Genomic DNA, 25,400 nt, shown 5'->3' with positions numbered 1-25,400 from the left:
ATAATATTAAAGTAGCCAAGACATACCAAATATTGCAGCGCCACATCACTATCGGGCACATTGAATTTGCCGACTAGAACGCGGTTGGTTAACCGATGTGACGGTTGATCGGGGGTCGGATAATCGATGCTCTACTGTACTCCGAAATATTTTCAGAGTATATATGTGAACTAATTAGGACTGAAATATTTAAAACAACACAAATAAGAAATAATAACACATGACATATACCACAAACATTTTATTATAACAAATGTTCAATTATGTGGTTACATTTGACCCATTCAAAATGACCTGAAAAAAGAAAAAACAATGATTCTAAATTATTACTTATCATTATTATTAAATGATTTATAATAAACAGAATTTAAAATTAATTTCAAATACTAAAAAACTTTTAGTTAATAGTTTACTTCTCATTAAGCCATAATCTAATACATAAAATAATAAAATGGCAATTTTCATTTTTAAACAATTGTAAATACATACTGTACGTAAATTATAGATAACAGAAAAATTAGAAATTGTAATTTGTATCCATATATGCAAAAACATTTGAATTCATGCACATAAATTTTTATATTAATCCATTTTCAGCCATTACTTGTATATATTAAGTATTTCCTGTGGAAACGTGGTAATTAAATAATCATGTTCTGAAAAATTACTATGGGCAAAACGCAACAAAAATGATGGAAAGGCGCTCTTGCTTAACTTTCCCAGTCTCAAAAGGAGATTAAGGGAACCATTATGAAGTCTGATATTTTTCAATTACAATAGGATATAAAATTTACATAATAAAAGCTTAAAAGGTGTACTTTTTGTTGAATTATAATAATCTCCATTATTTTATATACATATAATATATTTATAAATAAAGATGTTTGTTCGTTTGCTATGCACACCTAGGCTGTTCAAACAATTGCTATGAAACTTGTCAGTTATGTACATATATTTCTTGGATAATGTCATACATCCCTCCCCAAATTATTAATTAGATTTCGCTACGTCCGCTAGTAAATAAGAGATCGCATCCTACATATTACCTAGAAAAGGCGCTCGCAAAGTTCTTGCATGAACTCCTTCCAGATTCACCGTACGTTACCCCATCATCTGTGGCTGCCAAGTCCGCCATTGTTTCCAGCACAAGTGGAACGCCCCAAAGCTCCTATACTTTCTACAAATTGGATGTGGTGTCATTATACCCATCTGTGCCTGTTTTCGAGGCCGTAATGCTTGCCAACGCATTGATCATCAGAAAAGGTTTTAACATACAACAGGTGCTAGACATACGTGACGCCCTAACTTTCATCACCGAGCACAACTATTTCCTTTTCAACAAGAACATCTACTTGCAAAGGCAAGGAGTTCCTATGGGCTCCCCGCTATCTGCAGTCTTAGCTGAGCTCATTATGAGAGAAATCGAGCGTAGAATCTTCCACTCCCCTCTTGCCATCAGTTATCCGTCACTGTATCTGCGCTATGTCGACGATATCTTAATAATATGGGAGAATACAGAGGAGGAATTTTTCAAATTTGTGCAGCAACTAGCAAGCATATATCCCACGATCAGTTTCACCTGGGAGAAAGAGCAGGATGAATCAATAACATTCTTGGATTTGTGCATAAAAAAGTCGGTTGAGGGGCCGCAGTTTGCAGTTCATCACAAATCTAACGAGTTACCGTCTATTATCCCAGCAGATGCTTTCCAACCGTCGAGATATATCAATGCCGCCATTGCTGCACTTGTTAGAAGGGCGCTATTACTTCCGTCGACGCAGATAGCAATAAAAAGTGAATTAGACATCGTCAGACTAGCGGTATCTCGTGCAGGATTCACGCGTGGCAAATACGAGCATGTACTCCGCAAGGTAAAGGAGTCCCTATTCCCACGTACCACGCTGCACAAAAAAGAAAAAACATCCACGATCCAGATTCCGTTGCCGTATCTCGGACCACCCTCTATACGCATCAGTCGCATCTTTCGGCGGTACAACTACAATCTACCTATAACCCCTCTACCAAACCTACGTAGGTGCATCTGCAATGATCGTGACAAGCTAACTACTTTAGAAAAATCAGGAGTCTACGCAACACACCTAGAAAATCCGGAAACGGGAGCTAGCACAAGATACATAGGAGCAACAACAAGAATGCTCGCTTCCCGTCTAGCAGAGCATCAGGATGATGTAGCAAAGGGAAAATATACCACAGAGCTCGCTAAAAAAGTTCTCGAGCAAGGCTACAACCCTCTGTGGTCCAGAACGGAAATAATAAAGTGTTGCAACAATCGAAAGCTTGTACTCATCTGGGAAGCGCTTCTCACAGCCACTACGGAAGCATGTAATATCCCCACTCTAGATCTACCCAGAGTGTGGGTAGCATTATATCGGCGCTTAAACAACGAAACGCGCCTAACATCGTATCGCCATCGCGGTGTCAGTTCCACGCATGCGCCGCCCGCACCGTAGATTTATGATTTTCGAACATGCTAACATCTTTTTTTGCGCGTTCGTAACGGAATTACCGGATGCCTGTTTTTGAATTCAAAAATTCTGTTCTCCTTAGAACATTCTGCACGTTCGTTTTTTAAAATAATTCGTTTCACCTGAAGACGACGATAATAAACTCGTCGAAAGTGCTTGTGATAATAAAAAAGAAATAGTTTAACGCCGAAGTCAGTGAAGTTTCTCTACCAGAACCCAGTGTGTTGGATACAATCAAAAGACCAAGATGGGTAAGAGAGCAGAATGATTCAGAGAAAATTAGAGAATTTGTTAGTCAGATGGCTGCTGAGGGTTGGAAGCTGGCCAATAGTATCAAAACCTTTAACATTTCACAATCATCAATGTCAAAGATCATGTGAACAAACTAGGAATGTAATTTTAAAAATTTGGGCAATATTATCAGGCTTTTAAACCACAACTCAATTTGGCACAGCAAAAAATAAAAAAATAAAAAACTACAAGTGAGATAGGACACTGAACAGTTGTCTTTGCATATAGAGGACACATGAAACCCACAGTTCCATCTGTTGCAAGCAAAGAATAAAATTCCCACAGGGTATTATGATGGGAGGGGGTGATTATGTACTGAAGGGATAAGAAAATTATGCACAGTCAATACCATTTTAAAGATTATTTAGTTTTTCAATGTTTTTATATAAATGTTATACACTATCAAACTAGATTTTCTGATAAAGAAAAACTGGAAACTAAAGTGACACAAATAAAACATTGTTTCAGTTGCATGAAAACTGTTTTAAAAATCTCTCATTATGAGGATAATGTAATAGCAAGCAAAAAATTATTTTTCATATATAATACAATATTTCAATAATAACTACAGCCATTCATAAAATCATATTTCAAAGCAAAAGGAAACAAGAAAGGGTAGCTTTTTAAGTAATCATATTATTGGGCTGCAATTTGAAAAGAATTTTAGACCTATAAATTACCACTGTCATCTGTCCAACTGACTGATTGCCCTTCCCTAATCTCAAGAATGGAGTTAGATAGATGAAAGCCAGACCATCAGATAGCAGAGACCAGATATGGAAAGCTTAAGGGCAGGAAGCCTCAAATTAAGTATATAAGAACTTCTGGGTTTGAACCAGAAGTCAAGTTATTTTGATTCAAAAATTTTCCCATGAGACGAGTTAGATACATGATCAGCATGACTATTGCTAACAGGAAAAGTATGATGTACTGTACAGTACATGGGCAAGAATTTTAGATGGAATGCATATATTTTAAATGAAATAAATTAGAAATGCAATTAAAAATTTCAGCCATCATTTAATTAAAAAATTGTTCATTATTTAATATTCTTGTTATCTGTACCAATTGAATTAATGTTTCCTTATTTTTAATTATCTTTTTAACATTATTGATGATATTAAAAGTTTAATTTCTAATTTAAATTGTAGAATATTCTAAGTTACATACTACACAAAAATTTGTATACATTACTCTACTTACTTAGGTAAAATACCATCTTTTTTAGCTAATCTGTTTATGCAATCATCGGATTCTCCCTAAACAAATTAGTAATTAAAAATTATAATTAACATTTTATAAATAAATATATTTTAAATTCAAATATGAAAATTAAACATACTGGATATCTTGCATTGCCATTTTCGTGGAATTATAGTTTAAGAAATTTGAAAGCATAAAACAAAAATGCTTTATGCTTAGGTATACTTTTTCTTATAAACATGTATTAGTACAAAGTATATTTTAAACAAGAAATCTTTACAGTAAGTAAATACATTCATTCCTAAATTTATGCAGTATGATTTATACACAGCCTCAGTTTTACATGATCAAAAAGTTTGTTAAATTTATTATAAATCAATAATATTAGGTCAAAAATTCTTAGCTGACTACTTTTTATATCATTTTGACTTTGTTTTGATTGATTCATCTCTGCAAAGTGATAATAAATTACTTTTCTCCACTATGCACAAAACAATCTTGATTCTGATTATGAACTGATTAATTCATAAAATCACGTTCAAAAATTGTCAAGTAATAAAAACTTTAATTTCACTATTAATTTGTATCTACGAATTATAAACTAATATTAGTCAAGCTATTACAAAAATCACAGTTTTACCAAGTGTACCTTAAAAGTAACATGTTACAGATAATTAAATAAAACAAAAACCCTCAAATACCTAAATAAGATAAAAGTAAATAATGCTTATCTTGGGTAAAACAGGCATAGTCATATAAATTACATTTTATGATAGGTCATGTTTTAAAATGCAAAGTTAGTTAAAATTCTTATCTAACACTGATCAGTTTAGACTGGGAGTTAAAAAGTGAAAGATGTGATCAGCATGTTAAAAAAATTAAAGATATATTTTTATGTACAAAATTAATGTAATATATTTTTTTAATAATATACATAGGCTTTTCTCACACATATTGTTTTCTATACTGACAGACTAAATTTACATTGTTTTCTACCAGATAAAAAAAACCACGTGAAACTGGTGAAACAAATACTCTGCATAAATCAAGGGAGAAATGTACAGTAGAGTGTCGTTAATCCGAATCAATTGGGACTGGGGTTTGTTCGATAACCGATTATGTACGAAAAAATATATTAACCTGTCCGATGTTCAAATTTTTCTCCGTGTTGTCGTGTCGCTTTTGTTGAATTTTCGTCGATTTTAAGCCTAACGAAAATTTTCATAATAATAATCGAGGCTATTGTATCGTTAAAAATTATTTCTTTATTTTGTACAAACAAAATAAATATATTGAAGAATATAAAAAACATGAAAATTATACTTTAGAAGTAAATCTAGTATCAAAAACGTTCGATTCAGCACGACACAGTCCGACTGACAATCGTTCGGATAACCGTGAGTTTGGATACGGGGTTTGAATAACGACTCTCTACTGTATTGTATTTTGTTAATTCCAGATTAATTAATTATCATAAATTAATTCAATTTATTTTCCACAAAGGTAAATTTGTTATTATTTTTACTATGTAATCTGTAAACCTTCTGAAATTGTAAGAAAAACTGAGAAAATTTTTTTGATTGTTGTTTATCAGAAAGAATACATATGATACGGTAATAAAAATTAATCATTATATTCAAGACAAATGAACATCAAAACTTAAAATTTTGAGTGGATACACTGTAATTTTTAATTTTTAGTCAGCCATAAAATAAGAACTCACCATTCGTCTAATTGCTCCACATATAGCATAGGCTTTGTTTGTACCTGTAACTCTACCTGTATTTTCATCAACCTACAAAAAGATGTTTTCATTTATAAACTATCAACTATTTCAAATTTAGTTTCATGTAATGCAAAAAAAATAACAGTAAAAACTTATTTCTGATTAATTTAAGAAATTTACTGATCCTTATTTTATTGATTATCAGTACAAATTAAACTGAGAACATATGAGGGTCATTCTAAAAGAAAAGAATGTTCTGATCCACGAGCCGTGCAGTTCTCCCACCACCCCCACTGCCACATCATGGACCTTCCCATTCCTTCCTGTCAGTCTGATGCTAACAGCAAGCCACAACGGTCGTTTACTATTTATAGTGTGACTTTAAAATAAGTGACAAAATTAAAGATCCCTTCAAGTGTGAGGTTCATAGTGTAATACGCTTTTTGAATGTGAAAAAAGTCCACTCTATTGAAATTTACAGAAAGATAACCGAGGTTTATGGTAATGTGATGAATGAAGATTCAGTTTGAAAATGGTGCATCATGTTTAATGGCAGGCAAATGAATATTCATGATGAAGAATACTCGGGCTGACCTTCATTTGTGACTGACGAACTCAAATCAAGGATTGAGGAAAAAATTCAACAGAATAGACGTCTCACTATAGATGGACTCACTTTGTTCTTTCCTGAATTTTAAGAACAGTTCTTTATGGCATTGTTAGTGGTGATTTAGGCTACAGAAAAGTGTGCGCCAGGTGGGTTCCTCAACTTTTGAGATGAACACAAACAAAACCAGATGGGAGCTGCACTGACTTTTTTCAGTTGGTACAAGGATGGCAAGGAGTTTTTGAACAACATTGTTACTGATGATGAGACCTGAATTTTGCATAAAACTCCAGAAATAAAGCACCAATCAATGGAATGGCATCATTCCGGATCCCCAACAAGACCAAAAACAAAAAAAAGCCAAACAAATTCTGAGCACCAAAAAGGTTATGGCTAGTGTTTTGGGATCAAAAGGGTGTCCTACTCATCTACTACATGCCTAGAATGGAGACCATAAATGCAGCAACCTATTGTCAGACCCTTCACCAACTACACCGCACCATTCAAAACAAATTGTTGGCAATTGTTGTCCAGAGGCATCTTCAGGATAATGTATGTCCACATAATGCTGTGTTGACAAAGAACTTGTTTCAGCAGTTTTAAGTGAGAAGTTTTTTAACATCTTCCTTATTGTCCACACTTGGCTCTGGGTGATTACCATCTTTTCCCAAATTAAAGGATTTTTTTGGCTAGGAACCACTATGGAAGTGACAACGAACTGAAAAAGGCCATTAATAACTGGTTCAAGAACTTGGAGATAACTGAGTGTGCAGAAGGCATAGAAAAACTGGTGGTACACTACGAGAAATGTTTAAATTTGTATGGCGACTACATAGAAAAATAGCTAAGGTATCATATGTCTTGTAAAATAAGTTTTGTTTTATTATCTTAAATAAAAATATCTAGAGAAACAAACGTTCTTTACTTTTAAAATGACCTTTGATATTCAGAATCAGGAGAAATTTTGGTATCATCCCATCATGATGGCACCAAAATTTCTCCCAATTTTGATTCTGCTAAAAATTCCCAATTCCAATATAATTGTCCATTCTGATTTTTTTAATAGTTTCTCAAGTTTATTTTTGTTTAGAAAAATTAATGATTTACATTATGAGCACAGTACATTTATTAATTAATAAACATCAAGCTCGACGGAAAATGACTGGGAAATCCAGAATCAATCTTTCAAAAAAAAAAACACCTAAAAACTCTATTCATAAGTGGATACGCAAGCTTTTATTGTGTACTACAAAACAAATTTGTAATCTTATTTCAGATAAAGTTAATATTGCAACACTACCCTCAAAGAAATTACAGCTAATTCCCTTTTACTCAAAAAACTCTCCCATCATGTCATCTAATCTTTGGAAACTGATTTGTTAGCCAATGCAATGATCGAGGAGGGGGAAGGTAAATAAGGAAATGTGCTTCTTTTTCATGCTTTTTGGTATGCCTTATAAATGCTTTATTTCCATCATGTTTAACACTAAACGAGTTTCAGCAAATGATGCAACGTATGCTCATGACGAGTTAACCAATTCTTGAATTTACTCACTCGAGCCATGAATGTCTAGACCAGCATTTCTCAAAGTGGGTGATAACGCCCCCTTGTGGGCGGTGAGTAAATCTAGGGGGTGCTGGAGGCAGGGTACTGAACGGTGACCAAAGGCAAAAGTTGGGGTCACTGACAGCCGTTCCCTTTCCTCTGTTAAACGGATAAGAGGAAACATTGCGTTTAATGGTTTCCAGATGTTGAGAACAATGTACGGTAAGGGCACAAAGTGTGAGATTCATAGAAAAGTTTTCCTAAGAATATTTCCAATCCTTTCTCACACAAGAGAAAATGAGTTAGGGGGCGTTGGGTGTAACTTTATGGACAAAGGGGGCAGTGGATCAAAAAAGTTTGAGAAATCACTGGTCTAGACTGTCATCTAGAAAAATAAATTTTTAACTCAAAACAGCAGTAAACTGCAAACAATTATTTTTACTTATAACAAATGCAATTTATGCAATTCTGATTCACAGTATCATTGTGAATCATAACAAAAACACTTTTATATAAGCTGAAACTAATTTAGCTTGAAAACCTTGAATACTTTTTCAACAACACTTTAATTAATTTCAATGACAGTTTAAGATCCCTTTTCATAGATCTCTGTAAGGTTTAACAAGACTCAAACTGTCTTCCTGAACAGTTGCTGAAGAAGGAATTTAAAGTGTTGTTCAAGCATTTTATCGTTATAAGTAAACATACAAAATATTAAAAATGATTTTATATAATATTTTTTCAATTAAAATATAAATATAATTATATTATATTTATATTTTAAACTGTTTTGCCAACACTTAAATATTTTTGTTGACTGCTGGCCTTGATTTGAAATTGCCAGTTAAACTGACCCAATACAGGCCAAGTGGCAACCCTAATATCACCCTATTTCCCCTAAAATGGAGACAGTTAGTGCAATCTCTCATCACTCTGAAAATGTCTACATGAAAAAATAATCTGCCATGACAGATGTCACCTTGTGTATGGGGCTTCCATGCTCTCTACTTTGTCAACATGAAAGCTTCCAATAAACTAATACTTAATTGTTAATATCGTAATTTTAAAACATTTTAATCTTCAACTGAAACAAATAATTAATTTTCTATTAAATGTGGAAGAATCAGAAATTGTGACGAGATTTACTTGATTCTGATTCCCAAAAACTGCTCAATTTTTCCAATTAATCATCTCATCACTAATATTTGATAAAAATTTCAGCAAAATCCAAAAAATCAAAGCTTGGATGTCTTCTTGTTAACAGAAAAACTGATTATCCTTCATGGTAATAAAGCTGCAGAAATAATGATGTCATGTATAGGGATTGCAATCCAGCAGTGTTTTGAATCCAGCTGGATCCAGCACGGATGTATTTTTGGTGCAATAAAGTGTTATCTATCTATCTATCTCAAATAAAATATCAAATATTTCAATAAATATATATACAAATATGATTCATATCCACATTAATATTTTTAATTATTAATTTTATTGTGTTTTACTGAAACATAGTCAGATATTAAAAGTATAAAGGGCAGTATCTCAAGATCGACTCTATTACGACTAGTGCCGTAACTTCAAAGTTATACATTTATAATAAGTTATTACTAATTTATAAATGAGTATAATAGAACTAATATTAAATACAAGACTTGTAAATGTTTAACTTCATTCTGATGATAATAGCTATGTTATTTTAACTTGTAGCAGAATTAAAATTTTGCTAATTTATTTTAAGTACAAAAATTATTATTGCTGTTTTATTTTTGTTAGTCTGAATTTTTACTTATTTAAAATTTTTAATTATCTTTCCTTTTCCTTTACAAAAATTACATGAATTCAAAATTTAAAAATAAATTCCAGAAAAATTTTTTTCAAATAATTGATATGCTTAATAATTATTCTTACAGAAAACAACAACTGTATAAGCAAACTGGAACTATACATGCAGAGAATCACACCTAAATGCAAAATTTCCATCAAAGAAACACCAAAATTCAGTATTTGGACGTTTTTGATCACTACTTTATCAGCCCTCTTCAGGAAATGTATAAGGAAATAACTGTTCTATATATAGAATGTAGCCATGTTCTAATTTTCAAAAGTTTCAATCAGTTTGAATAGCAGTTGTGACATATCGTATAGAGCCGACATGAGTGTAGCATGCATCAATACAGATTACATTCATGTACCAAATGCATAGAAGTTTTATTTAGACCAGGGATGAGCAACCCACAGTCCGGAGAAATATTTTTAGTGGCCCACGTCACATAAAATATGAATAAATATATCAATTTTCCAGCTTAAGGATGTATGCAGCAAAAATTCAAATGTTATTTTCTACAACTTACATATGTGAATAGTTTTTCCGCAATAAATTTATTAAAAATTAAAACAAGAAACCACTAACAGACACATCAAATCTAATTTAAAAGTAGCAGTGACTAATATTTATCTAAATATTTCCAATATATTTACATCTGTGCCAAAAGCTAAATTAAGTATACCTATGTTAATTTATAATTATATATGAATAAATAATTGTGATTTACTGACTTTTTTTCCTCTTTTCTCTTGTATGAGACTCGCGTCAGTTCAAAAGTTTTGAAATGCGGCCCTTACATAGAAAAAGGTTGCCCATCCTTGATTTAGACTCCTAAAAAAGGTACATTGTATACTTAATGCCCTTGGAATAAAGTTTTGATAAACAATTAGCACCAATACAGTGCTCCACTTTCATCAAATAAAAATCTGATGTAAAAAAAATTATTTCTTTCATTATTACATAGTCATTTGAAACATTTAAATGTTTCAAATTAAGGTTACCAATTCCTAAATTAATTTGTTTAAAATAATAAATATTCAGTAAAATGCAAATCAATCACAGTTAATAATGTATTTAGAGAAAAGTTTTTTTTTATGATGAAAAAACAATATGAAAATTTAACATTTTTCCAACACTGGTATAATAGTATACTTCATCAAAATATAATTCAAAATAATAATAATTCATCAAAAAATCATACCTCAGCAATATTTAACTGGATAGATGCATAATCTTTTGCATGAATAATTCTATTGCTTGCAGAGCTATATTAAAAAAAAAAATTAAATTTTAAATATTGGTTTTAATAATATTTAAGAACTAATATTAACTACTCACCACACTGAATTAATTATAATGACACACTCGAAACCAAATTACGGTGTGATAATGAAACATCGAAAAACATTTTCAATGTTTCATCATCACACCGTAATTTGATTTTGAGTGCATTATTATAATTATAAACTTTAACAGCTAATATAAATTCATAAATGATTAAATAACAACCTATATAATAATTTTAATCTTTTTATATGAAATTTTCAGTTTTATAGTTTCATATAGTTTACAAATATATATTCAATAACCTATTATTTTTAATAAATAATGTTTAAAATTTGAGAAGTATAATTTATAAAGTGATTGTGCTCCTGAAACACACAAAGATTCACCATAATTATCTATATTGTAGAAATACATTAAAATACAGGGAGATGTAATTCTGAGAACTTATAAGCAGTCACTAATGTAACAATCTTTCAGCTACTTTTATGAGGATTAATTTTTAATTCTTTTCATAATTTACTAAAGTAACATTAAATGAAATTTTCAATAAAAATTAAGTTTTTAACCATCTCTAGTACCATAAAACAATTTTTAGCATTTTTTGTAAATTAGTTCAGATTTTTTCACTTTTAAGTTTTATCTCATTTTTGAGAATTGCCTAAATTACAGATTGATTTTGTGGACTATATCTCACAAAAGATCACTTGTAGACCATCAGTTCCTTTGACATTTTTTACTTTTACAGGCATGGTCTACAGCTCTAAAGGCTAGCGTAAACTAGGCAATGCTATTGCTTTTGACAAGATATCAGAGGCAAATTTCAAGGTCACGCGACTAGTTTGCTTTGACTATCAGGTAAATTCACCATTTGTGATATCACTAGTGATATATTCTACAGAACAAATGAGTGTTTTATCTATCCCTCTACAAACTATTGCTTGGTAGTTTGTTTTGTAAAACGACAACAACTTTGATGATGATGTTCAATTCAACTGCTTCCGTTTGTTATCTGTCAGAAATTTAATAAATAAAATATAAATGAAAACAAAATAGAGAACCCGATAGATTTATTAATTTCAATAAAATAATTTATATTGTTACTTCTAAGAAAATCTATCAAATAGTTCTGTTTTGTAATCCCGGCATAGCCAAGACTGGGCTGAAACGTGAAGCACAAACATGCACCTTTTTTGTAGTCTACAGCACATGCTCCTTTCTCTCAAACTTTCAAATGCGCATAAGCTTCATCATTCACCACCTAAAAAATCAAGCTTCTTGGATCCTACAAGCATTGAACAGATCACCTACTTTCCATCAAAGGGTATGACAGAGTAATATTGAGTCAATGGCCATCAAACAGGGGATGATTGGCCCAAATTGCTTCGACCATTTTGCTGCATCTATATATATAGAACTACTTGTCCTGACTGACAGACTGATTCATCATCGCCCAGAGCAAACCACTGAACTTAAAGAGGTGAAATTTGGTACACAGTTAGGGTACGTCATGGAAACGCACACTAAGAAGCAATTTTTCAAAATTCCCCCGCGGGGGAAGAGGGAGAGCATTAAGGTCTAACCGGAAGAATGGCTTCTACTGTACTATTTCAGATGCAATTTTTTGTTTCTGACGGTAATAACTTAATTTCAAAACGTACAATATTTACCTATTATGATTTTTTAACCAAATGTTCGAACCATTTAAATTTGAATTTGTTATTACATATTTGTTTAATTAAAGTGTGGCCGTCTAACCCTTTTGCCCTTGGGTAAGATTATCTTTTCCGTGAAAATAGGTAGAACAAAAGACTATGTGGGACCTGGGGTCAAACGGACAGAGAAAAGAGTCACTTTTGGTGAAAACCTCAAAGAAGTAAGGAGGGAAAAAGAGTGCTACAGCCCTTGAGAAAGATGATCTGAGATTGAGAGGTGCCAAAGAAGTTAGAAAGAAAAAATAGACTACGGACAGAAAACCTTGAGGACAAACAACAAAGTCAGGAATAGACAAAAGCTCTACAACAAGAAGAGGGTTGTGAATAAAGGAGTTTCAAAGTAGTGTCCTATCCAAGAGCACGTCACTACGAAAAACACCTGGTATTTCTATTCCTTTCCTATCCCTTTTGCTTTTTTTCATTTTCCTTAATTGTAAGAATAGTTATAAGTTAGCATAAGTTGATTGTCGCACGTGTGAGAATTTTATATATTTAGACTGTTATAAATTAAATAATTACTATGGTGTCTGAAAAACGTCGGCCACGATTTTACTTTGTTAATTTTTAAAAAAATATTATTGTGATAGTGGCGAAAACACCAGAAGACATTTTACCATTTTTGCATGTTTGTTGCAGAAGCAGTATCCTAAAAGGGAAGGTCATCTCTGTAATTTCTGATGGACTACTGATGGTGTGCAATGACAAATGTTTTATCTTTGTGAATGCTCTGTATTTTTACATTTTATTATTTATTTAAATTTAGGGAGTTCAGATAACATCATTTATGTTTCGAAAAAAAATTAAACTCAGATTTATTATATCTCAGAATCCCATAATATTTGAAATTTGAATTTAGGTGCATTAGCAGTCCATAGTTTGAAACAAACAAAAATCAGTAATTTTACCAAATTAGTAACAACTAATAATTGAGAACCTTAGTGAAGTACTGAGGGAGGGTTATTTCTATCAAATTGCAAAATCTGAGCGGATGAAGCCGCGGGTAACAGCTAGTATTGCATAGTTTGCAGCAGCCTTAAGGTTTTAACTGCCTCATAAATACTTTAAATGTTAATCAATTAAATAATAATTCAATTCTTTGCAATATTCTGCGACAATGAGAAACATAAATTAAAATACCAAAAAACCCAAGAAATCACGATTTCTTCAATTTAAAATTTTCACTGGAATTTCCGAAACCAAAATTGTTTTCAATTTATTATTAAATTTCATTATAGGCAATTTCTTATCGTGTAAGTTAATTTAATATGATACTATAATGATTATATTTTAAACCTGATACTCAGAAATAACTGAATCGAAACTCCATTTTGGTTTATGGAACACTAAGAACTTACCATTTACGAGGAATATATAAATCAACGTGTTCTCCGGCTTCGTTTTGCATTTTGTTTATCCTACGACAAAAAAACAAGATACCGATTAAAATTCGTAAGGATTAATACCTGGATTACATTGACTTCTTTACCATATTTTACTTACTTTATTCAAAGCACAAAAAACGATAGAACTGACCACGTTGTTAATAAAATAAAAATGGCGGCTACTTACAACTAGCGCCCTCTAATAACTAAAGATTTATAATACAATAATGCAAAAAATTTACAAAATCTGAAAAAAATATTGTATAATTTTTATAGATTTATGTATATATTTAAAATATTTCTCAGAATTAAATATCTAGATATTTTTAAAATATTTGTTATTAAAAAATTCAAACATCAACGATAACTCTATTGTTAGTTTCCTTTCTAGTAGGGTTTCTCATTTCCCGGGGTCTTTTGCTTGTCCCGGAATCCCGGGATAAAAGTGAACTGTTTCCCGGGTTACCGGGAAATCCCGGGACAAAATTAATTATTTTTAAGATATACAAAATGTCATGAAATCAAATGATTTAATTATTTTTCATTTTTTAAAGTAATTTAATACGTTCTGCATCCTCCAAAATCATATTAATAATGCTGTATAAGATATGTATTAAAAATTACCTTTGAATTACGTAGAAATTTTCACAAATAGAAAAAATTTATTAAGTTTGCTGGAAACTGCATACAGCAACGACAAAAATGCCTTTGAATTGAGTTGAAAATTAAAAAAAAAAATGAACTTAGATCAAACTTCTAACTTAGAAGGTAATTTTTGATTTTTTAAATAAAATATAATACAAAATATTGTAAATTTTTATAAGATTTTAAAAAGCAAAGATGGTCAATACTCCGATCACTCAATCTGATTCTTATTTAGTAATGAAAAGTCTTGCTACCGAGAATGCCTTTACCGATTCAATTGATGTGATTGGAATCGTGTTTAATGCATTTAAGAGAATGCAGATGTGTTTTTCACCTGTAGCCTGAAAGATTTCTAGTTCGTTTTCGAGATTGTAGTACTTCTTTTGTTCTCTAGTATTCTTGATTTGTCTACCTCGATTGCTTTAATAGAAACATCATAGCCCAATAATTCGGCAGTTCGTTTGTCTTTAATAATCAGATTTATGAAGAAAAACTTCATACTTGCAGACTTCATACTCGTTTGTACCCTTGCTCAATTTACACAACCTGGCATTACGCAATTATTGAAGCTACTGGGCATGGTTAAAAATTAAGACAGCATACGCACAATTATTCCAGATATTACAGGTTCTGACAAGTAAAGAATTTTCAGAGTCTTGCCCCACAAATAAGCTACATATTGATTATTGACCATTTGTGACGTACCATAATAAGGAAAAATTTAAAAAACTAATAAGTAGGTTTAACATTAATATATACAAATGTATTCTGACAGTTTATAAGTTAATTATACTTTCTATTTGCAAAATTTCCTCAACCTTGACACAAAATAAGAAAAAAGTGAATTTTTAAGAAATTTGCGGGATTTCCCGGGATAAGAAAAATTTCCCGGGTTAAAAAACAACCGGGATCCTGTTTGAGAAACCCTAATTTTTTTCAATGTTATCAATGTGCGCTTAATCATTCACTTTTCCGGTATTTCATGTAGTGGGTAATTTGGTAGATTATCTTAACTGGTGAGTATTTTCTTAATGTTTTACATTAAGTTTTAATATCTCGATATTTGACACTGTACTAAAGTTAAATTCATGTCTTCAGTCATTAGTACGTTTTAAAACTCTTTTTACCCTGTTGGCACTAAGAGGACTCTTTTAGCAAGCTCATTATGGGTTTGGCCAGCATATTTCGTCGGATCATCTCCGAAAATTTCCTGGAGATTTTACGACCCAGCTGAATTCTATCCCAAGTCCCCCAGAGCGGTAGGCTGCCACCTTGACCGCTCGGGCATCCAGCCGTCTTAGCCGTAGGCTGCCACCTTGACCGCTCGGCCATCCGCCCTATTACGAGCCTGGCCATGGATGACCAGGCTCGTAATAGGGCGGCCATTGTAATGAGTGACAGGGCCTGACATATCGGGACGGTGTGGATTTTATCCCCTCCTCAACAGCGGTAGACCGTTATCTAGTAGACTGTTCGATTAACCGCTCCACTATCCAGCCATTTTTCCTTCCGTGTAATCTCCGAGTAGAGAAGGAATAGGTGTACCAAACATGAAATAATAATTTAATTTATTTTATAATTTAAATAATTAAACAATAGCATATTTTTATTTATTTTTTATTCATTTAGAATTTTTTAAATTAAACATACGGCATTACTTATATTTTAATTGTAACCAGGTGGCGATGTTTGACGTAAACATTCAAAGATGGCCGAGCAAAGGTATACAGCGATGTTTTAAAATAATTTTTAATGTTTAAAACAAAAATGAAATTAATTACAAAATACAATTAATTTTTAACAGTAATGGAGAGAGTAGTGGTTCTTGGTGGAGTAGTTGGATCGAAACTGCTAAACTTAAAGTATGTTTTGCATTTGTTATTTTTCATATAATTTAAAATAAATATATTTTACGTGTTTAAAAGTTTTATTTTCTAAAGATTTAAAAAATTTCCTCGTGCAAACGAATGATTAATACTTCCGCAGACGTTTCAATTAGAAAAAATTAAATAATGTCGATGTTTTACCCGTTTATGTGTTAAAAAACATCATTGCTATAATTAAAATGTTTTATTAGAATACATGTAATCATTTTTATAATTAAATCGCACGTGTTATTAACGTCCATATGGTGAAATCAATGTAAATAAAAAACAATCGAATATTCAACTTATCATTGAATGTGTTCACCTGAATGTAAATTAAACCTGACAGCTGAAATTAAGTGTGCACTGTGTTACAAATATTTATTGCTTAAAAATTAAAATTATAAAATCGTTATATTTTTAAATAGTATTACAATGAAATTGAAGAGATATAACTATTTTATTTTGTCTGTTGTGATTCTAAAAAGACAAAAATTCAAATTAAAATTATAGCTTTTAATTCTTACATGATTTTTATTTTTAAATTATTCATGGTAAAATTTATTTTAATTAGACATACATTAATTGTTTTCTGATGTATAATGTTTTCAGATGTATTGTTTTAAATTTTAACAGTGATTCTTTGTGATGGATACAAATTGTAACTGCTACAATGAAATTTGGGTTAATGTTACCCTTGGTGCCAAGATGGCAGCTCGTCTCTGATTCCAGCAAGGAAACAGTGGGACACACGTTCTAACCTAACCTAACCTATTCTAATAATTTGGTTGCTAATAATTATGGTAATTTATTAGAATAGGTTAAGTTAGGTTAGAACGTGTGTCCCACTGTTTCCTTGCTGGAATCAGAGACGAGCCGCCATCTTGGCACCAAGGATAACATTAACCGTAATGGGTTGTATTTCAGCAATAGAATAATAAGAGAAGAAATCTTTTTACTTAGTCTATTGTTATTTGTTAATTATAACAAACATGTAAAGTAATTGGGTTTTACCTGTAAGTACAGTAAGACCCCACTTAATGCTGCCTCGCTTAATGCTGATTCGCTTAACGATATAATGCGGTCTGCTCAAAGCCTTAAGAAAAGGTCAAAATTTAAGCCGATTTTAATTTTCACGGCATTTCATTGATTCATATATAATACAATTATTTACGAACACGAACCAATCAGCAAAAGGTGGCAAAAAGGTGTACTTTCTTTAAATCTGTTTGGTGCAATTTTGGAAAAAGTATAACATCATGGATGCTATAGGCAATATCGGCTTCGCTTGGCAAGAATTAACTGATAAATGCATGAACAGAGTGTAGAAGAAGTTATGGACGAAGGTATCCAAGAATTCTCAACGAGAATAGCCTATTGCTGTATCGTTAGGTTGACCAAATTGTCAACCTTATCGATACAGCCTGACTAGGAGATGTATATGAGCAGGATATTGAAGAGTTACTGCAGGTTTCTGGTGAGAGCCTTACCAACAATGACCTTCAAGAACTAGCAGAACAAGGAATTCATGTAGAACTGGAAAATAGAGATTCTGAAAATGATGCACCTGAAGAATTTTTCTACAGATTTCCTTAGTAAAAGTTTGGTAACAATAACCAAAATCATTGATCAAGTTGTAGCGAATGATCCAGATTTTGAAAGGAGTGCAAAAGCAAAACAAGGTGTTTTGGATATGATCTTAAGAATTTCAGCAGAGTCTTCATCACAAAAAATAAACTTTACATTTCTGTCTGCATATGTTTGTGTTATTTAACATATATTATTATGCAAATTAAACCTAAAATTAAAGTAAAATCTGTTTATTTTCGATCCTGTGTTCACCTATCCCTATTTATTGTATGTTAACATTACCTCATTTAATGCTATTTCACTTAGCGCTTTGTCATCTAGGAATGCATCCTCGCGTTAAGCGGGGTCTTACTGTAATTAAATAAAATTGGTTTCAACTGTTTCCAGTTGATAAAATTGTTACAATCTAAGAGATCAATATTAAATAGTCAAGTTTTTATAATAGATCTATTATAATTATTGAAAAACAAACAATTTCAATCTCAAACTTTCCAAAAGATTAAACTAGTCTTTCTAAATATATCTAATTGACAATTTGATTAATTATCAAAAATTAAATTAATCTTTATCTGTTACATGAAAATATAGGAAGATATCTATAAAACTTTCAGAAAACTGAAAACACATATTAGAATTTAATATGATATACAGTTATTCCGATTAATATCTTAAATTTTGATGTTTATAATGTCTTGAGGACTGCAAACTATTAGTCTCTTCATTTCAAAACAATAGCAGTAGAGATGAAAAAAAATAATCACAAAGGAATGAGAAATGAAATATCTAAATGTTTGCAAATTTATTTATTTAAAAGAAAAATAATTCTAATTTTCTGTTGATCAAATGAAAATAGAAACTGAACAAATTCTTATTGTATACATTTTGTATGAAAATTTAATATGAATCCATATTTAATTCAAATAGAAAATGATCAGATTACCATGGGACTTACATACCATAACTCCATTTTAAATTGAATAATAGATGTCTTATTGATATTGAGAGTACATAATATGATGGTAGCTGACTTTATATTTGATGAACTGATAGGAATTATGCTTATTATCTATTATTTTTTGATAACATGACAGTTAACTATAATATTCATGACATTATTTATTTGAAACTTAAACATATATAGTTGTGCTTACTTATTCAGCATGTGTTTTAAAACATTTACATGTTAATTATTAGCATTTAATGCAATAAATAATGAAAAATATGATTAGAAAATTATAACAGATAAAAAAATTTTGTTACAATCAAATAAATCATTGTCTCTTTTCTATATAGTCCTTTAATTCATTTAGATATTGGTCTCATTGCGCTACTAGTTTCAGAATCCCACTGTCCTAGAAAGTTTGCTAGGCAATGATGCATCCATTAATGAATCTCTGAACATTTCCATTAGTGAATAATTTCTGTACTGTATATGGCACATTTTAGAAGACAGTTGTTATCACAATTGTTCTCATAACATATGACCTTAACTAATTAACATTCCACATCAATATGAAATTTAGGCAGTTTCATAGAAGAATGAACTAACTGCCTGCATTATTGTATTAGAATGGAATTAAAAAATTGATAATGTAGTGAAATATATAGCTTGACATATTGACAGATTATGTGAAGAAACAAAAGATATATACATTATAAATATTTGTAATTTAAATGAATAAAGATTTTGATACTTTCTTATTGTGTTTTAAATGTGCTATTTACTAAATATCAATTTTACACAAAATGTATTTATCAAGAAAGTTTGCTACCTAATACAGATCCTAGCAAACCAAATTAATTGAGGTTTATTGTGTAATCATGATTTGTATAAATCTCAAACCATAACAGAGAAGCTATCCTAATCAATGCTCAGCTTTAAGATAATTTGAAATTTCATGATCATGACTGCATATTTTTAGATATTAATTATCAATGCCCTAAAATACTATAATCAAAATTATACAAATAGAGTAAAAAGATAGTAAAAACAGCAGAAATCTTAGTTTCTTAAATCATTGGCTTGCTTATTCTGATCATTGGCTATCATTTTTTTTTTTTAGAATGACTGACTAGTTTAAATAAAAAAAAATTTAATGTTATCTTTAATTTATTGTGTTTTTATAGTGTAATGAAAAAAACAAACAGAAAAAATCATATTTTCTATGTTTTGTGCTAGTGCACTTTTCCTATAGACAGACTTATCAAACTGGACAGCTACAGAACAGAATGACCTTACGACATAGTTTTCTTCTATGTATTTATTTTTTGATATGCATTTTGCACCTAACAGGTCTCTCCTCAGTCAATACAGATTCTTTTTTGGATTTTCTGATGTATGCAAATACATTATTAGTTTTATAATGAAAACTTCTCAATACAGAAAAAAATCTCTTTAGAATCAAAATTACATTTAAAGATTATTTTGAAATCTTTAAAAATAATGTTTAAAAAAAGTAATTTTTTTACTTCTCTTTCTGTGAATTTTTGTACTGCTGCAATAGGGGAGAGATATTTCTTTAAGGAGATTAACTTTTATCATTTGCTAAGAGTTTACTTTCCATGTAGATTACCTTGCATTTTTGATAATCTAAAAATTAGTCATTCTGATTTATGATTTATGAAGCAAAAATAATGTTGCTTTTAAATAATTTTTTTTTTTTGTATTTTACAAAATAGCAAGCTTAGCTATATTTGATAATTAACTATCAATTTCTGAATTAATCAATTTATTTTATTTAAAAAAATTAGAATGTGTAAATTTTGTCAAACTTTCAAAGCAGTCTAATAAAATAGTATTATAATATAGGAATTTGATTTTAGAATTAGATATTTAAGTTTGTCAGTTTTCTGAAAATTATATTAAAAAATTGTATAATCAAATAAACATATTTGAATATAAAAATACAGTAGAATTCATTTATTGTAATCATTTTGGGACTTTCCTACTTACTATACATTGATAACATTTTGTGAAACTTCATTACTGTCAGGATTAAGTTTGTTGCAATTAATTTTGATGTTTCTTGTTTTTTATTTTGATTTCTATAACTTATGGAAATCAAAATAAAAAACGTGTTTTCATCATGCAGAGATATTAAAGTTTTATTTCTGCATTACTCCATGTATTCTTACTTTTGAGATGTCAAACTTGTGCTGTTTAAGTCACCAAATAGTGAAACAAATAGGAAGTATTTTAAGAAATCCCATGAATGCAGTTATCTGTTTAGACAAGTAAGCACAGCTGTCACACAAAGTCTTCTGAAAGTTCGGCAAGTCAAATTACAAAGTTGTTAACACTAATGATGATAGTGTCAGAAGCAATTGGCACAAATTTTCTTGCAAGTCTAAATGTACTCTTAAACCAATTTTAAATTCACCAAATGTAATAAATAGTATATATATATATATATATATATATATTTTCAGGAAAAAGAATGTAAATTTCTTTACATAAAAAATGTGATAATGTTTGAGTAAATGCTCAAAAGCAAGGATTTTCAGAAGTGCAAAGAATAGTTTAAACCATGGTTTATGCAAGACTTCATTCTGCAATTGGTTCAAAAGTTTTGTCAGAAATTTATCTGTTGATTTAGAGATCATATTACTATACAAACTAGTACAATATTTTTCGTTTTATTATAAAAATTGACCAGAAAAAAATCATTAAAATGCAATCAGGAATATTTTTTTATAACAATTCTTTTCCTTAACTTTTCATATATTCTCTAATCTCACATTTAAACTGTCAGTTTTCATTTTTCCTAGGATTATATTAAATTTAGCACTTCCACATTGCAGCTAAAGCAGTTTTAAATAAACAAAACTATTATTGGGCTGCAATTTGAAAAAATTGTAGACTCATAAATTCTCACTGTTGTCTGTCTGTCCTTCCTTAATCTCGAGAATGGAGTTCGATAGATGAAAGCAGAGACCAGACACGAAAAGCTTAAGGGCGATTAACTATATGAAAACTTCCAATGCAAACTGGAAGTCATGTTATTTTGATTCAAAAATTTCCCCTGAAAAGAGTTAGATAGATGACCGACACGACTCAACTGCTAAAGGAAAATATGATGTAGAGGGACAAACTCTACTAATTTGAGGGGTGGAGAGCATATATTTTTAATTAAATAAATTAAAAGTATGATTAAAAATTGCAGCCCGGCATTGTGATGATGTCATAATAAAATAATTGCTCGTTATTCATTTGAAATTGTTATCAGAAAAAGAAAATCTTATTATATATATAATATATATTTTATATTTTTTTTAAATTGTAAATTAAGTATTATTTCATAAATGAATATACATTTGGATTTCTTCTGAATTTACTTATCTAAACTTTTCTTAAGTTGATTTAATGGAATAATGGTAATAATAATAATTATCATCATCATAATGAATAATATTTATATTTTAAATGTATGCCTGAAATTATTTTGTCATTATTTTTTATAAAAATATATATACTGTTTTCTTTCTGTTATTTTTCTTTAATGTAATAAAATCAATCAACTAACTACAGTAGAGCGTCGATAAGTGGAACCAATTGGGGACTGGGGTCCTTCCAGTTAATGATTTGTTCCAGTTTCCGACTTTGTACGAAAAAATACATTAACCTGTCCGATGTTCAAATTTTTCTCCGTTGCGTGTCGCTTCGTGTTGAATTTTCGTCGATTTTAAGCCTAACGAAAATTTTTATAATAATCATCGAGGCTATCGTATCGTTAAAAATTATTTCTGCATTTTCTACAAACAAAATAAATATATTAAAGAATATAAAAAACATGAAAATTATACTTTAGAAGTAAATTTAGTATCAAAAACATTCCATTCAGCACGACACAGTCTGACTGAAAATCGTTCCACTTTCTGGCCATTCCACTTACCAATGTTCCACTTATCGACGCTGTACTGTACTTACAAGTAAATTAAAGAAGTTGTTGGAAAACAATAGGATAAATGTTTTTAAGATTAAATCTCATCCTCAGATCAAATGTTGTAAAGAAAAAATTAAAAAAAAATAGAATCAAATTAGTATTTATTTTGGAATGCTGCTAAAAACTAAAAGTTAGTAAAATGTAATGTTTATATCTTAAATCCATAAGTTTTTTGAACCCTTAAATAAAGCAACAATACAACAAAAAAGATTTAGACTGAACATTAAGTAAGATCCCGTATCTTCCATATCTTTAGATGTAATGTTCCTGTGTTCTTTTGTTCTAGGTTCCAGTTCTAAGTTAGGGATATACATAATATAAAATTTAAATATATAATTATACACTTTTCCTTAATACATTTTTATTAAGATCTTGCACTCCTAAGATGCAAGACCTCTTTTCTGTGGAGATGTAGATTAAGAACCATTGGCATAAGTACACGTGTTAAAATAACATTAGAAACTTTATAGTTTTTAATATGTATCCATTATTGTTGTCTAATGATTGACAACAAGATATTGCATTAAGACACATTTAAGATTAAAAAATCTTTAATGTTTTTATCTTCTTATCCATTATTCTGTGATTTTTATTAATCCTTCTGTGAATAAATGAGTTTTAGCTCTGCAAATATGTAACTTCTATTGTATAATTCAAGATCTTGTTATAAATTGGAACCTTATATGTTTGTGGAGTTTTTAGCCATAGGAACATATTCTATTTAATTTTTTATTAATGAAAATTTAGGACTCTCAAGGTTATTATATGCACAAGAATGTTATTATGGGCTTCTGAAAACGATTTGAAAGAAAACAAGCCTGTTATATTTATTATAATAGACAGATTTCTTGGCTTTAAGATCCTGTCTGAGATTGTAAAGTCTGGAGAAATATTAAAAATAGAACTTGAATCAATGATGATGTTTATTTTTAGTTTATACTCTTCTTTGATCTTATGAAAGAAGTTGTTTTATTTTTTTTATGAAGCTAGATGTAAACCCAAAATAGTAAAATGAAAATAATGTATCTATAATGGCTATCTATTCAAAATAACCATTATAGATACATTATTTCATTTTACTATGTATTTTGTGGAACTAGAGCAAATACATCCTTCTAATCAAATTTCAAAAAATGCAATCTTATAATGAAAATATTTCTACTGCAAAGTATGATAAGTAGGAAATGTCTATGAACAGTTGTAATAAATTTTTTTCTTGTAATTCTTAAATATAAGTTACATGACATTTGATATGAGAATGGAATTTAATCTTGAAAACATTTATTCTATTATTTTCCAAAAACTTTATATACCAATCAACTAATTCCTTAAATTAAATTCCTTAAACTAATTCAGTTTCAATCATTAGATTGAAATGAAGCATAGTAATTTTAAATTTTTATTTATAACAAGTCATTGCTGAATGAGTTTTAAAATTACTGAAAATTATTTATAGAAACAAATTTTAAATTATTCTATGTTAGATAATCTATATCTATAAATGAGAATGTTGGTTTGTTTGTTCATTATACATTCCTACGCCATTCAAACAATTGCTATGAAACTTGGCAGATAATGTTAACATACTTCTAACTTAAATAATGTCGTACATCCCACCCAAAAATATTGATTAAATTTCTATTTTATCAATTAATATGTTTACATTGGCTCACTGGATTGGCATGTAGCACCATCTATTGACCAAAAACTAGTTAAATTGGAATATTATGATAAATATGTAAGAAATAATTCAAATGAAGTACTTAAATTACCTTAATTAACTTTGTAAACTTCAATAATTTCCGATATCAATAATATCAAACATCAATAATGGTATTATCTGGTATTTATTTTTCTGACTTCGCTATTGGAAAACAACATATTAATATTTGATTATTTGATATATCAAACACCAGTAATACCAGAATTTAAGTCAGCTGGTATAGTCTTACTATACAATTTAGATGGGTGATTATCACCCATCTAAAATGTATTGTACAGAATTAGCCAGCTGACTTAAATTCTGGTATTACTGGTGTTTGATATATCAAATAATCAAATATTAATATGTTGTTTTCCGATAGCGAAGTCAGAAAAATAAATACCAGATAATACCATTATTGATGTTTGATATTATTGATATCGGAAATTATTGAAGTTTACGAAGTTAGTAACCATTATAAATACATTATTTCATTTTACTGTGTGTTTTGTGAGAATAGAGCAAATACATCCTTCTAATCAAATTTGCAAAAATGCAATCTTATAATGAAAATATTTTTACAGCAAAGT

General features: G+C 30.0%; 2 protein-coding genes across 2 annotated transcripts in view; one reads left to right on the top strand and one right to left on the bottom strand.

Annotated features, from left to right (window-relative positions):
• Positions 1 to 226: 226 nt before the first annotated feature.
• LOC136971271 (small ribosomal subunit protein eS21-like) lies at positions 227 to 14,249 on the bottom strand. The gene is made up of 6 exons (XM_067265732.1): positions 14,184 to 14,249; positions 14,039 to 14,098; positions 10,886 to 10,949; positions 5,704 to 5,775; positions 3,981 to 4,036; positions 227 to 294 (listed from the first exon to the last, which is right to left on the bottom strand). Exons 2-6 carry the CDS (start codon positions 14,086 to 14,088, stop codon positions 285 to 287), a joined length of 252 nt encoding a protein of 83 aa, XP_067121833.1. The 5' UTR covers positions 14,089 to 14,098; positions 14,184 to 14,249; the 3' UTR covers positions 227 to 284.
• A 2,110-nt stretch (positions 14,250 to 16,359) lies between these two features.
• LOC136971269 (BSD domain-containing protein 1-like) overlaps positions 16,360 to 25,400 on the top strand; it is a 36,847-nt gene continuing 27,806 nt past the window's right edge. The window contains exons 1-2 of the mRNA XM_067265729.1: positions 16,360 to 16,432; positions 16,515 to 16,572. Of these exons, the coding sequence (XP_067121830.1) occupies positions 16,419 to 16,432; positions 16,515 to 16,572 (72 nt within the window). The 5' untranslated portion in view covers positions 16,360 to 16,418. The remainder of the gene's footprint in view (positions 16,433 to 16,514; positions 16,573 to 25,400) is intronic.

This window comes from Centruroides vittatus, unplaced genomic scaffold (genome assembly GCF_030686945.1).
Source record: "Centruroides vittatus isolate TY-2023 unplaced genomic scaffold, ASM3068694v2 contig_2429, whole genome shotgun sequence".
NCBI classification, from domain to species: domain Eukaryota; kingdom Metazoa; phylum Arthropoda; class Arachnida; order Scorpiones; family Buthidae; genus Centruroides; species Centruroides vittatus.
Note: the sequence above shows the minus strand (reverse complement) of the source record. Positions and strands in the feature narration are given on the sequence as shown.